This window comes from Typha latifolia, chromosome 2 (assembly GCF_019914945.1).
Source record: "Typha latifolia isolate L0001 chromosome 2, TyphaL0001v2, whole genome shotgun sequence".
Classification (NCBI taxonomy): domain Eukaryota; kingdom Viridiplantae; phylum Streptophyta; class Magnoliopsida; order Poales; family Typhaceae; genus Typha; species Typha latifolia.
This window is the reverse complement of record NC_133087.1, coordinates 5,987,309-6,001,194: the sequence shown is the minus strand read 5'-3', so window position 1 is coordinate 6,001,194 and position 13,886 is coordinate 5,987,309. Positions and strand designations below refer to the sequence as shown.

At 36.4% G+C, this 13,886-nt stretch overlaps 2 protein-coding genes across 2 annotated transcripts; one reads left to right on the top strand and one right to left on the bottom strand.

Annotated features, from left to right (window-relative positions):
- The first annotated feature begins 1,202 nt into the window (after positions 1-1,202).
- LOC140780989 (uncharacterized) lies at positions 1,203-5,901 on the top strand. Its single transcript, XM_073126730.1, has 2 exons — positions 1,203-1,698; positions 5,589-5,901. Exons 1-2 carry the CDS (start codon positions 1,342-1,344, stop codon positions 5,616-5,618), a joined length of 387 nt encoding a protein of 128 aa, XP_072982831.1. The 5' UTR covers positions 1,203-1,341; the 3' UTR covers positions 5,619-5,901.
- A 4,296-nt stretch (positions 5,902-10,197) lies between these two features.
- On the bottom strand, positions 10,198-11,667 carry LOC140782220 (probable aquaporin TIP2-2). The gene is made up of 3 exons (XM_073128688.1): positions 11,366-11,667; positions 11,010-11,257; positions 10,198-10,731 (listed from the first exon to the last, which is right to left on the bottom strand). The coding sequence occupies exons 1-3, from the start codon at positions 11,490-11,492 to the stop codon at positions 10,360-10,362; spliced, it is 747 nt and encodes a 248-aa protein (XP_072984789.1). The 5' UTR covers positions 11,493-11,667; the 3' UTR covers positions 10,198-10,359.
- Positions 11,668-13,886: the final 2,219 nt, after the last annotated feature.

Genomic DNA, 13,886 nt, shown 5'->3' with positions numbered 1-13,886 from the left:
CAACAAATGCATACATACATATGGACAAATTTTCAAACTATTATTGTCTTAATATAGGCATACAAAAACTTCACGCTATAGTAATTAAACAAATTGACAAAAGGCCTGATATGAAGTAATGCATTTAAAAAGGATCATATTTGAAGGAAGCTTACTATGATCATCGGTCGTCTTCCTCGATGTGTCTTTCAATCATAGAATTATAGCTTTGCCACAGTAAAGAGAAAGAGAGAGGAGAAGAGAGATCAACAAGCCTCGGCCTTAATAAGAATAGAGACCAACAATTGAACTCTGATTGATATACGAATGCAGCTAGATAAGAGAGATCAACCAAGGGTTTTGATGAAGAGAAGAAGGTTTTTTGGTATTTTTGCGGAGCACTAGTTTATGCAAAGAGAGAGAGAGAGTTCGATAGGAATAAGTTATTATTCAAGAGTATATTGGTCCTTTTTCACCAGTTAATTTAGCTAATGTATAAGGTTACCTTTGGTTAAGAAAACTAACATTAGAGTGTTCTTGAAGATTAAATCCATGATGCAGGGATTGATTGATAAATACTAATAGAATAGGGTGTAATATTTTAAAAAGCAAAATGCAGAATGTTTTTTTTTTTAATCAATATTTCTTATTTTTATGGGCTAACGACAAGAGCTGGTTAGTGGAAGTGTAAGGAGTGGTGGTGGATGGAGCGATGTGATGGAGCTTAGAACCGTAGAGCAATGGAGGTGGAGGTGGAGGTGGAGCTGTAGAGTGGAAGAGTGGAGGTGGAGCAACCGAGCAAAAGGACTGGACGCTTGGAATCGTAGAGCAGCGGAGGTGGATGCTAGAAATAAAATTTGAACTTAATTTCAAGTCTGGATTCCTAATCAAGCTTGAATTGGTTCCATTTTGAGGCTCCAATCTTTTAGCACCATTTAAAATTAACTTTTAATCAAACTAGTCTTGTTATAATTTTTTTTACCCAAATATACTACTCTTTAAATTTATTACTAAATGAGGTTTAATTTATTATAGTCAGCATTTTATCCCTAAGCAAAATCCTAAAGTATTAAACTAATTAATATTTTATATATTTAAATTTTTTTAACTTAATCTTAAAGAAAAAATTAGTGTTATGGCTAGGGTGAATCTTCCTCTATTTAGTAATAAGTTTGAGTAACTTTCTCTATTTAGTAATATAGTTTAGTCAAAAACTCCCCAATAAGTGCACTGTCCCATCTCCGTTCACCTATTCACCCCCTCCGTTCGAATTTCCAACCCAAGCACTCGGAGAAGAGAAGAGTTGCGGTAAGAGAAAAGGACTCGAGATCTAGAGAATAGAAAAGGAGGGAGCAAAGGAGGATGCTGAAATTTCTGTCCAAGGTGCGGATCGAGTACAACGCCCTCGATCCTCGCAAGGCGGCGTGCGTGGAGCTGCTCGCGCAGTGCAACGCCCGCAAGGCGAAGGAATCGAACCCCGCCTGCACGGTCGAGCTGCAGCGTCGCACCGACGACGCCGTGCCGCGCGTCGTCGTCACCTACGTCAACGGCGTCGAGGAGGCCATCGATGCCGTCGGCACACCCGCCCAGGTCATCCGCCAGCAAATCCTCGATCGCGGGCAGCTCCTCGAGACCGAGCAGATGTTTCGCGAGGCCGGCGAGTCATGGCCCGTTCTTATCCCCGAGGAAGAGATCCACCAGTCTTTCCCTGGTACAAAGGTATGGACTCCTTCGACTGGAATCTCGTTTGAGCATTTCGTCATACAAGTTCTGGGCATGCTAGTTGCTTTGTGTTTCCTTGAAAAGTAATCGAGACCCTGCACATGGAATGCTTTTACGTTGCCTCATTTCTTCCAGTTCAATTGCTCATTTAGCCAGACAAGTTGCGGGGTATGTGTTAGAATCTAAAGTATAGAAACTACCATTTATAACGGCTTGAGCTTTTAAGTTAGATGGTGAGTTAACATGGTATCAGAGCTATGGTATCAGAGCCAGTGGTCATGGATTTAAACCTTGTGTCATGCCTTTTTGCCTGAAAATATAAAACTCCACCAATTTGAATTAAATTTATTTTTTAGGTCTCAAAATATTTTAGCCCAGAAGTGAATGAGAGTATCAGAATATAAAATATAAAAACTATTGTTCTCTAATATCTTAAGGTTTTAGAGTAGTTGGTAAGTTACCAATATGTTGTTATGTTATTTCCACATAGAAAGCTTGTTGTTTGGTACCAAGTCTCCTCTGTCTAATAAATAAACTGATACAAAGTTGTAACGAAATTATTCTAAAGACATTCTATAGTTTCACGCCACTGGTAAACAATATTTTAATGGTGATCACAGAAAGCTGATGATAACAAATATTTTCTGAAATACAAAGACTAGATATGTATTTACAATGTAGATAAAGTTCGGCTTGCTGCTTTTAAAACTTATATCAACAAAGCAGTATGATAAAAGTAACTGATGTAATGACCAAGATCAAGTAAATGACTTGCTTATATGTTTCTTGTTAAACTAATATTAAAGAACTGTAGGATTAAAGTACTTGATAGAGTGATCATTCAACTAGATGACATGCTTCCATAGAGATTACAGGAATCAAGTGAATTCCCTGATTGTCGGTGCTACAAGCTTGATGAGGAATCTTATCTTGTTGACGATTTTTTTAATATCATCCTTCTTGCACTCCAACAACTGGCAAGTTTTCTTGTAGCACATAGACGGGAAGTTCATGGGTTATGTAGAATCATCCTTAAGATTCTAGAATTTTGTGTCCATAACTTCAATGTTAAGTTTCAATCTGATTTGATAGTTTTGCTAAGAAAATTGAAGTAATAGTGGAATTTCTTGTCTATCTGACTAAATAGAACCTTATTTATGGAAGAACCAGATGTACAGGATACACAATGTTAGGAATGGTCTTTATTCTGTGGCATCTTCTATATTCTATATTCTACATGGTAAGTAGAAATGTGCTATGGTAACGGTATAGTACTAGTAAGGAAAGATATCAGCCCACATAGTATCTGTTAACACCCTGCAATCTGCAGAGGCTCTGTCCTAGAGTGTGTGGATATTTAATATTGAAATGTGGCATATCTTTTGGATGACTTTTGATGACAAGGTAAGCAATATGCTCAATGGAGGAGATATGCACAAGGATATAGTTTTTTTTCTAGAAATGTGGCTGGCTTTGAGCTTGAGAAAGGCAAACCAAACATATCTTCTCCCAAATTGTGACATGCTGAGATACAAGCAATATCTAAGAATGTGGATTGTAACTAGTAACCACACGCCTTCTGTTGAATACTATAAGCTACAAATTCAGAGATCCATTTTATTTGTTAATTTTTTTACTTACATTTTGGGAGATGCACAAAATAAGTCAAGTCAAAGATATGAGAATGAGAGTATCAAGGAAGAGATTGTTAAGGATGCTCAAAAGGAGTTTTCCAGCTGTTATGTAGATGGAATATTGTTGATGAGATATACAATAGTATACATGATTTCCCTCTTAAATTCTTTAGGAATAGAGGTAGATGAAACTAAGATGCAACGGAAAACTGAGATACAGAGTGTTTCAGTAATAGGTCGATATTTGCATTCCCTTACATAGTGTTGTTTCTGCAGATGAAATTTTGAGTAAGAATTCCTTGTAATCTGAGACAATTGTGAAAAAAATCAGTTACATTTTCCACAACACAAGGAAAAGAATTTCCTATAATTTTGAGGAAGTTGTTTTTCCGTTAAATGATTCCACACGACATAGCCGAAAGAATAAATAATTCTGTCTCTATGCTTTGTGTTGCTTTGGGAGGCTTTGGTAATGAAGATCCAATGAGAACTGAGGTGGCATCTAGAATGGAAGGAGTGGAGGCATTCTTTTGGGTTTCTTGACTTCAGCTATTAATTCTGAGAACATCCACAGCTAGTACTGGATTTAATAAAGAATAATTTTTTGTATTGATTCAACATTAGAGGTGTTTAACTGGATACTAGAGTTAAGATGTGTTTGTGTGGGGTTGACTACATAATATTCTGTATGACTATATGAAACTTATTTAATAAATGAGTTGGATGTTTATGAACAAAGCTGACCATTAATTAAATAGGCTACATGATGAACCTGCTTAACAATCATAACTCATTTATTGCCTGCATTATCATATTTTAAATATATTGATCCGAACATGATGTGAAGATGACCCCGATCACGATAGAAACATGGCATGAACAAGACTCGTTTGACTGATATGGGTTGATTTGAGTTAAAGTGGTTTTGTAATGGAAACACGAAGATTACTCAATTAATAATTGTTTTAGATGGGTCAAGCAATTTTATCACACAATTTATAGTTTAGTTCATATGTCGGGTCAAAAACTGTGAACTTTATTTTGAATAATTTTAAGGTGCCATGAGAAGTTATACTAGGTGGGTTTGCTCCTGATATTGATAGTACAATTCATCATCGGTTATCCATTTGAGCTTCAAGAGAGCAAGTTGATTCTAGAAGATAGACATTGGAGAATGCAAGATTGGAACACCTTGTTCTTGGCCAACATAGGCTTATTGAGGGCATTCTAGTTTAGATTAAAAATAACTTTGAAACTAAAGAATCAGATGGAATAGTCCTTTCTTTCTGTACATTTCTAGTAGATTCTGTTCAGTTTAATTTATTCAAAGGGTGCTTTTGGCCATTTCTGGGAAATTGCAATGTTCTATCTGGAAATAGTGAATACGCAGGACCAGACCATACGTTAAAACCTTCGGTGTTGCAGAAAATTTAACCATATGAAATATTTCCTACCCTTTGTACATTAGAAGTTTCTTGCGTGGAACTTACTTCAAAATAGCATGCATATTTCTATTTAAGCATTTACAGGGTATATGTTAGTAATTATGGACTACAGCTTTATTCATGAACTTGACATCTTCCTCTATGTCTTCTTGTTCCATATAAAGAGGAAATGCGGGACTTTGCTTCTACAAACTATGAGAATGAACTGTATCAATTTAATTGATTTCAATACTTCATTCTCCTATATTCTGTTCTTTACAGCCACAGCAGTAGCTGGTGCTACTTCACAGCAGCAGCAGCAGGTGCGCCGTAGTACCTATTGCTGCTTCACTGTAGGAAGAGAAAGAGAGAGGGAATGAGAGGAATTAGAAATTGAAAAAAAAAAAACTAATCCGAGGTCGCCAGAGTTCGAGGTCGTTAGATCTTCGTCGGAGAATGTTGCCGAAGGTCGAGGTTGCTGGAGATCTACTCGATTACCGGTGGAAGAGGTGAGAAAGAAGAGAAAGAAAGAAAAAAAAAAAAGAGGCGGGGGGGGATGTCTCGGATCCGACCCGTTTCGACCGGGATCGGTCGATACCCAAGCGAAAACCAGCAAACCGACTAGTTTCGGTCAGGATCGAGATCGGTTAAAACTGGGAACCTTAGAACTAAATCTGAGTTTGATATATTCTTCTTGACTAAATTATTTTGGTTGATTCTGTATTTCTGTTCTATTATATTGACATGGTGATATAAGGCAGAACTTTCTCTTTATGCTGTTATTATGTTCGTGTTGTTCTTCACTAAATATTTATATTTCTTTTTACAGCCAAAAAAAGCTGAAGAAAAGCCCCAGTGATTGGAACTGCCCTGCTGGAATATTTATGCATCATCAATGGGGTAGATTTTTGTATTCCTCGTTGTCAAGGATAATTTCCTGAGAGCTGGCTGATGTTAATGTTTCTGTGTCTTGTGATGGTGTAGGAATGTCATCTGTTTGGTCTTTAAATTGGAATTGCCAAAATTATACTTTGACCTGTTCTCATGTTATTTATGCCATTAGTTTGTTGGACATTTATCATGTACGAATTTGCCATAAATTTAGATACCAAAGCTTGCGCAACTTGATTTAGAGAACAGAAGCATTGGTCATCTGGCTCTGATTGTTATCTCTTGAGAATGACTACTATTATCTGATGAATGCATAGATAAATTATGAAGTTTGTTCATTCTTTTCCCCATTGTTCATCTTGTCTGTAATTGCAGTCTACTATAATGATTGCAGGTGTCTCATGAGTTCTATTTGTTAGTACTCTACTCTCTGAACATTGCGTTCTCCTTCAGTATAGTTAAGTTCTGCAATGAAGTCTAACATGTACCTTCTTTTAATATTGGGCTTCAGTACTGTCTTCTTTTGTGTTTAGTTCTATCTTGAAATTAATCTCGTGTGTTTAGTACCTTGCTAGAGTAAATTTGTGATGACCTACATTTGATTGTGTTTATTGGATCATCCAGTGTGTTCAAGCCATGGATACTCAATATATTTATGCTTGTCAAAAATACTGGAAACTTGTGATTTTTCTTCGGAAAACGAAATGATTGAATTTATCTGAATCAGATTTGGAATTTTGAGATTGACTTTGAAAATACAAACTCAATATAAAATTCTTAGAATTTGATTGATTCTTTTCATTGCATAATGATGTTTGCAAAGTGAGGATTATGATATTGAGGGGAGCATTCTCGCTTGTGATTTTCTCCTCCATGATTGCACTCTTTGTTATTTATAATAAAAAAAAGTGGGAGAGAGAGTGATTTAAACTAACTTGTGGTATCATGCATGCCAACATGTTATTTTATACATGCATTTCATTTATTATTATTATTATTAGCTATACATGAATTTCACGTTGGTATTGGTTGACGAAAATTTTTAAATTTTATTTGTATCTCACTTAACACTTGTGCATTGCTCTGTTAGGATCTTATGAGGAGTGTTGATTTATATTTTGTATAAAATATGTTATTTTATCATAAATTGTCAAATGAGGAGAATGTAAGGCTTTCATAAGTGGCAATCTGATCAAACTATGTTGAATTTATAAAAGAATCTAAATTTTATGTGTAAGCATTGGTGCAAGTGTAGAGAGGAAGTCAACAAGATATTTGAAGAAAAATAAAACTATTTCAAGATGCAGTTTTACCCACTCAAAAGTTATTAGAATGCATATGAACAGAGATTTTCATGACTACTAGGCATTCTTTAAGGGTTCCAACGAATTAAGATCAAAAATCTCAGAGGTCGTCCTTAGGGTGTGTTTGAACGCACTCTTATAGAGTGTTTGAATGCTTGCACAGCTTGAGGTCTTCCAAGTCCAATCTGCATTGTTATTAAAGGGGTATTTATGAAATATTCATGCAAAGTCTTTATTAGGACTTCAAACTAACTCTAGGCATCTTATCTATCATCCTCGGGGGCCAACTTTAGGATCATCTCAAGGCTTCAAGAGAGTCCGTGACGAGGGTCCTGAATTGATTCCATACATCTCGTCTTCTTCTTATCATGTGAGATTTCGAAGATGTTGGGAACTAATCACAAAAAGTATTTTATCACAGATTCTACTAAGAAAAGTTATTACAGATTGAGTCGTAGAGATTAATACGAATACGTAAGTATTTTTATTACAACTGCATTTTTAATAATTTGATCATGATTAGTAGTTTTCTATCCGAGTTTAAAGTTTTTTTTTTCACGTAAGTATCTTGTGTTTGTATTTACCATTTTGTTCTTTAATTTTGTATAACAATAACCGTGTCTGATAAATCAATTTGGCATTTTATAAATCTTCAAATTCCATGTGAGAATACCCATTCGTTATATCTGAACGGTTTTCATTTTCCTATTTTCTTTGATTTGGTATTTTATGTGCATTTTTTAAAAAGAAGTTCGCGAGGTCGCTTTTTGTGCATTCAAAATTTCAAATTACCATACTTTTCTTTTGCTCCATAATAAAGTAAATACTAGTAGCGCTTTGTTTGGAGTGCTCACTCACTGCAATATAATTTGGCTCTTTATTCCTGACATTGTTAACTGTTGGCTTGTTATAGTGACAAAATCACTGAAAGACATGACTCAGAATAAGTATCCATTAGTTATAGCTCTTAAGTTCTAAATTATCTTTCAATAATGTAGGGCTCACAGACTAGGTTTTTTTTTTTTTTATCAATTCCTAAACTCTGTGTACAAGGAGCATACTATCCAGTTAAAATGAAGTAACGGTAGATTCATACTATAACGCCCCTGCCCGGCACGGCACGTGCGCGCCCACGCGCCCACACGGCACGCGCGGCTCATGCGACAGGTCGGGCGGGGCCCGTCACGTACAGATACTTTCCTGTGCACATATAATCATGACATCATCAAATAAAATCTGTTAACCTATCCATGATCACATAATCCATCACTAATTACTTAAGACTATATATGTAGCATCTTGGGAATGCCTTAGGTGTTCATCAAGAGAAATATATAAGATATAAAGTTTAGCTCAACCTTATTGAAAAAAAATAAATTAAAGCACCAATTCACCATTACTCATAACAGTACAAGTACAATTCGCCATACACCATAGCTTGAATACGGCTACGGTGTATGGCGCAGAAAGGGATGGCGTGAGCAAGACAATGCCACAAAGAGTTTTCAAAAGAGTTGTAAAGAAGGATTTGAGTCCAGCCAAACAAATCATTGGTATAAGAATTCGTAAAGTTAGAGAGCTATGTGGGAGTTGAAGCTATCATAAACACCATAAATTAAGAAGAATCTAAAGAGGTTTAACATGGAAAAGTCAAAGTCTATTAACACTCTATTAGCATGACACTTTAAGATTAGCACGAAAAAAATATGTAAAGACTCTAAATAACGTCTACTCGAAGAAAGTATTATATGCATTAACAATAGACAGTCTCATGTATACTATAGTGTGTACGACGTCAGATATTAGACATGCAACGAGAGATACTAAATTTGCTCGTCTGAGTGTTATTAGCTCTAACAAGCTTCCTATCTTCCTTCATACCCAAGTGGTCAATGCTTAGACAAACATGAAATACATTTTTCATTTTGTACTTTTAATGTGCCTATTTGATAGATAGATCATGACTAGTAGGGTAAAGATGGGATGATAATTATCTGGTGCCAAACGATAAGGATATGTACATTTATTCATATTCAAATACGGATATCCAAGAATCTGCTTATCTACAAAAAGCCTGCTCTTATCCCATCCCACTCGATATCTATATCCGAATAGTTCGTTTTCGCTCTGCACTAGATAGGGACTGGAGCGGACCAAGGGAAATTAATTATTTCCATACATTAGATTGTATGTCACGCATAAGTAATATCTATTATCTAATTCTTATTCCATGTGGCCAAACAATCGATATCCAACTTCGCCCTTATCCATTATAATCCGATTGCTATCTAATTAGTATTTTTATTGTTTTGAAGAAAACCACTATCTTCCCTAATGAGAACAAAACATTGAGTCAGCATCTAGAAAAACCCCAACCATAGTCCTCAATCCTTGTTTAACCTCTTTGAAATGAAGTGCGTTTTCCTGCTGCAAGCTTTTTCTACAAACAAATCTAGATGACTCTTACTATAACAGATTAATATCTTGCCTAATGAAACTGTTCAGATGAATAGTCCTCTTTCTACGGAAGTTTTTAGGAGCCATTTCATGTACTTGAAAAAATGGTAAATTTATGAGAAACACTATATATTTTGCTGTAATTTAATTTATTATCATTCACACTCTATCGTATAGATATTGCTTATTCACTCTCACCGTTATTTTATAAAATGTCATAGAGACACCCTGGCATTACTGTATAGAAGTGTTAAAATAATTATAGATATAATACAATTAATGAGCCTTAGTCTCCCCTCATATAAATTTTCTTGAGGTAGGGTAAAAATAAATAGAAAATTAGATTTTAAAATCCAATCGTGGGTATTTAAATTTTATATTTTAAAAAATAACATACTATTCTCCATTCTGTTACTAACTTTTAGGATAAAATTAACTCGAGATATTTTATAATACCCTAAAAGCAAAATGAATATTAATATGGTAGTGTGTGAATAATAATAAAAATAAGATATAAGGTGTTCTTGATAAATTACCCTTTAAAAAACTGCATCTACACAGTAGAACGTAATATTAAAATTAGATTTTGATTTATGAATCCCATTACTTTTCGTTTCTACGTGCCAAATTAGAGTCCTATACACATCTTGATATTTACTTAAAGTAAAATGCTCTTAACCTTTGTTTTTACAACAATATCTTATTTAAGACTATATATGTAGCATCTTGGGAATGCCTTAGGTGTTCATCAAGAGAAATATATAAGATATAAAGTTTAGCTCAACCTTATTGAAAAAAATAAATTAAAGCACCAATTCACCATTACTCATAACAGTACAAGTACAATAATTAAGACAGCAAGGATTGAAAGCTAATTACAAACCAATTAATAGGAAGATTCCAACAAGCAAACAAGCAAAGATCTCACTCTTGCACTAAGCTCCGAACTCAGAAGTCACTGCTAGGCACTGGTTCATGAGAGGAGTTCAAGTACACATAGGTGTAAACCAGGCCGGCAAGGCCACCGCCGACGAGTGGGCCGACCCAGTAGATCCAGTTGTTGGCGAAGTCTCCGCTCACCACTGCCGGTCCGAAGGAGCGGGCTGGGTTCATTGATCCACCGGAGAAGGGGCCGGCGGCGAGGATGTTTGCGCCGACGATCAAGCCGATGGCGATCGGAGCGATTGTGCCGAGGGAGCCCTTCTTCGGGTCGGCGGCGGTGGCGTATACGGTGTACACGAGGGCGAAGGTGATGATGATCTCCATGACCACTCCCTCCAGTGCTCCAACTCCGGCAGCCAGTCCATGGGTGGGAGTGTCCTGAAAATAGGAAAAAAAAGAAAAGTTATTAATTGTATTTTATGGATATTCTGCGTGCGCTTAATTATATGCTGAACGTAAAAGAAAAAGAAAAAAAGAAAAAAAAGAGAGGGTAATTTAACATAAGATTTACCGCAGTTGATTTCTTTTATATTTTAATACTCTCCCATGAGCTCATGATATAAATGCAAGACTAGAATCTGAATTAAATGGTTATGAATCTTATAAAACTCATCCCTTTTTTTAATAATTTATTTCGTATTTGCTTCTAGCCTTACCAATCCAGTGGAAAACTTTACGAGGTAAGCTCCCACAATGGCCCCCACAAGCTGAGCAACCCAGTAGAAGATGCCTGTGAGGATGGTGATCTGCCCCCCAAGAGCCAACCCAAAAGTGACAGCAGGGTTGACATGTCCACCGGAGATGTTGGCGGCGATCGACACGGTGACAAACAGCGCGAATCCGTGGGCAATGGCCACGGCGACAAGGCCGGCGGGATCGAGAGCCGCTCCTGCTGTCAACTTACCTACAAATTATAATCGACGAAAAATTATCATTATATGCTTTAAGTTTTTAGAGAAGTTAATTATGAGTCTAACGCCGAATTAGTTTAATTGTGTGGAATGTTATATACTGTAAGCTATGGCGGATCCAACGCCGGCGAAGACGAAGAGGAGAGTGGAGATGAACTCAGCGAGGTAGGACTTGAGTGAGCTGACACTGAACGAGTCATCGAAGCGACCAAAGGCAATACAAGCCATGGCTCTAATTTCTCAAGAGGAGATAGAGAGGAGGCAAGAGTGAGAGAAGAGCGAGTGGGTTGCAGAGTAGCTCACGATCTAATGTTGGGGGTGTTGTACGTATTTATACAGACGTAGGTGTCGATACTTTTTTGTCTGCATGGGTGGTGGAAGTGGAATAAGATTTAATAGCGACGAGTAGATTAGGGCTGAGCTGTAGAGCTTATCCAATGCCAACATGCCAGCTGCTACGCGACGTCTGATTGGTGGTGCTGTCTGGATGCTCATTAATGACAAATTGGTGGGTCCCACTTGGCCAGCCGACTAACGCACGATTCTGACACGTGGTGGTCCCGCATGGATGGGGATGTGACTTTGTGGTGGAATCGAGGGAGATTTAAAATCTCACGGATTGGAACCAGCAGTTGCATGTGGCTGGTCGAGCTCGCGAGTTTCTAGGACTCAGGTGGATCGACTGTTAATGGAAAAAAAAAAAAGGGTCATAGTTTAAACCAATATATATACTATAGAAATTAGAAAGGATAAAAATTATACTAAATAAAAATAAAATAATGCTATTCTCTCGTCATAAACACTCTTTTACAAAAATCTTCAATGTGGTATAATCTTATCTTCATAATTTTTATTTGTAGAGTATGTGTGGGCATTACATTGCTCATAAAAATATATATAATTATTTAATTGCAACCCATAATCATAATTTTAATATAAAAACAATATAAATGGCCTTTTTTTTTTACTTCTATATTTTAGGCGTTGTAAATATCTTAAAGCAAGATAATTTTTAAAATTTTAATAATAGGACAATACTTTTATTGTTAGTTTTGAATTAAAAAAATTACAATTATATTATCGGTTTCAAACTCTGCCACGTAGGACATTATAATGTATGCACCATCTTAAATGATGCGATAATTTTTTTTTTCTTTCAGAAAAAAAAAGAGGAAAATGCAACATCATGTGAGATGTTACAGTGAGTGAAAGCATCTTCTTCTTGTATTCACATGGCATTCATTGCTGGGAGGACGATGACTTGGAGACATGACATGGCGAACAGTCAAAAAATCTGAAATAGGATCATATGGTGGTCCTTTCAATCATGGAGACGCCAGCATGGAATTGAAGTGCTAATCTCCATAAAAGATGTTATCCATCTAATCAACCTACTAATGACAGGCATTAAGAGAGTCGTCCATCTACTTGAATCCATAACCTTCGTTGGATGTCACGATTAACTTATTTTTGTTGATTTGAAAGGTCGAATAAGTTGAGGAATATACTTGGAGTTATTCCTTTGGCATCCAACTATGCCTCCCACCTACTCGAAAGAAGCCACAAAAGAAGGAACAAGAACAAGTCAATTCAGAATAAAGAAGGGCCACCACCAAACAAAACCACATGCCAGAGGTACGATTGGGAGAAACTCCAAGAATAGGAAAAGGTAGCAATGGTAATATCTAGTTTGAATCCAATTCCTAATTATACGTCAATGGAGTATGTGTTTAAATTAGGTCCATCATGAGAGCCTAATCGCTTGGGAGACAGGTATTGAAATAAATTGGGTCATTTGCATGAAAGATTAAAATTATTTATACCATTTTTGCTTGACCGTTAGATTGTAAGAAGGGTTTGAATACTTATGCTGCAATATTGAAAATCCTTTCAGTTTTTCGTATAATGAATCGAAAAAATTTACGTAAAAATGGGACTTATTATTGCATCACATCTAAGCTAACTATATCAATAAATGTTTAAATACATTATTATCATCCCTTAATGTAGTTATATAACATTTATAAGCTATTGACTCTAATATTAATTATGTTGGATGACCAAAAGTTGATCATGGCAGCAGATGTTGCAGAAGTAATCGCATTAAATTAAAGGGTTAATTATAATTATACCCTGAACTATATCCGATTTTCACAAAAACTCCTAAACTATTTTTTGTTACAACATCTCCCTAAGCTTTGGATCAACGTGAAGCGCCCAACAACTGTGATGAAAAATGTCTAATAATTATTATATCCCTAATAAGTATACAAAGCCTTTTCACCGCCCATCTCCCAACTCTACCGACACCACTACTAGCGGTACGCCCAACGACGAACACCACCATCCTCTTGCCAAGACCCTACGAGCTCTTCATCTTGGAGCTCACCATCCTTTTATGGCTGCACATCGAGGATAACAAGCGCCTCACTTTGCAAAAGAATGACATTGCCCTTGCGATCACTAGGACATCTTCAACTTCCTCATCAACATAGTCCCAAGGGACGAGATCAAGGAGGATATTTTGGGATTAGTTGTAGCAATACGGAGTGCTACTAACCCTACTATTGCTACCACCACTGTAGGGATACCATACTACTATCTTTTATTGAGCTAGCTACT

What these genes read in the sequence shown, in the direction of transcription:
- LOC140782220 (XM_073128688.1), bottom strand. Translation starts at nt 11,492, where the DNA reads ATGGCTTGTATTGCCTTTGGTCGCTTCGATGACTCGTTCAGTGTCAGC. An exon ending in TGGATCCGCCATAGCTTACA is followed by an intron (nt 11,258 to 11,365) that starts GTATATAACATT and finishes TATAATTTGTAG; the next exon opens with GTAAGTTGACAGCAGGAGCG. An exon ending in TAAAGTTTTCCACTGGATTG is followed by an intron (nt 10,732 to 11,009) that starts GTAAGGCTAGAA and finishes TCCTATTTTCAG; the next exon opens with GACACTCCCACCCATGGACT.
- LOC140780989 (XM_073126730.1), top strand. Translation starts at nt 1,342, where the DNA reads ATGCTGAAATTTCTGTCCAAGGTGCGGATCGAGTACAACGCCCTCGAT. An exon ending in AGTCTTTCCCTGGTACAAAG is followed by an intron (nt 1,699 to 5,588) that starts GTATGGACTCCT and finishes TTCTTTTTACAG; the next exon opens with CCAAAAAAAGCTGAAGAAAA.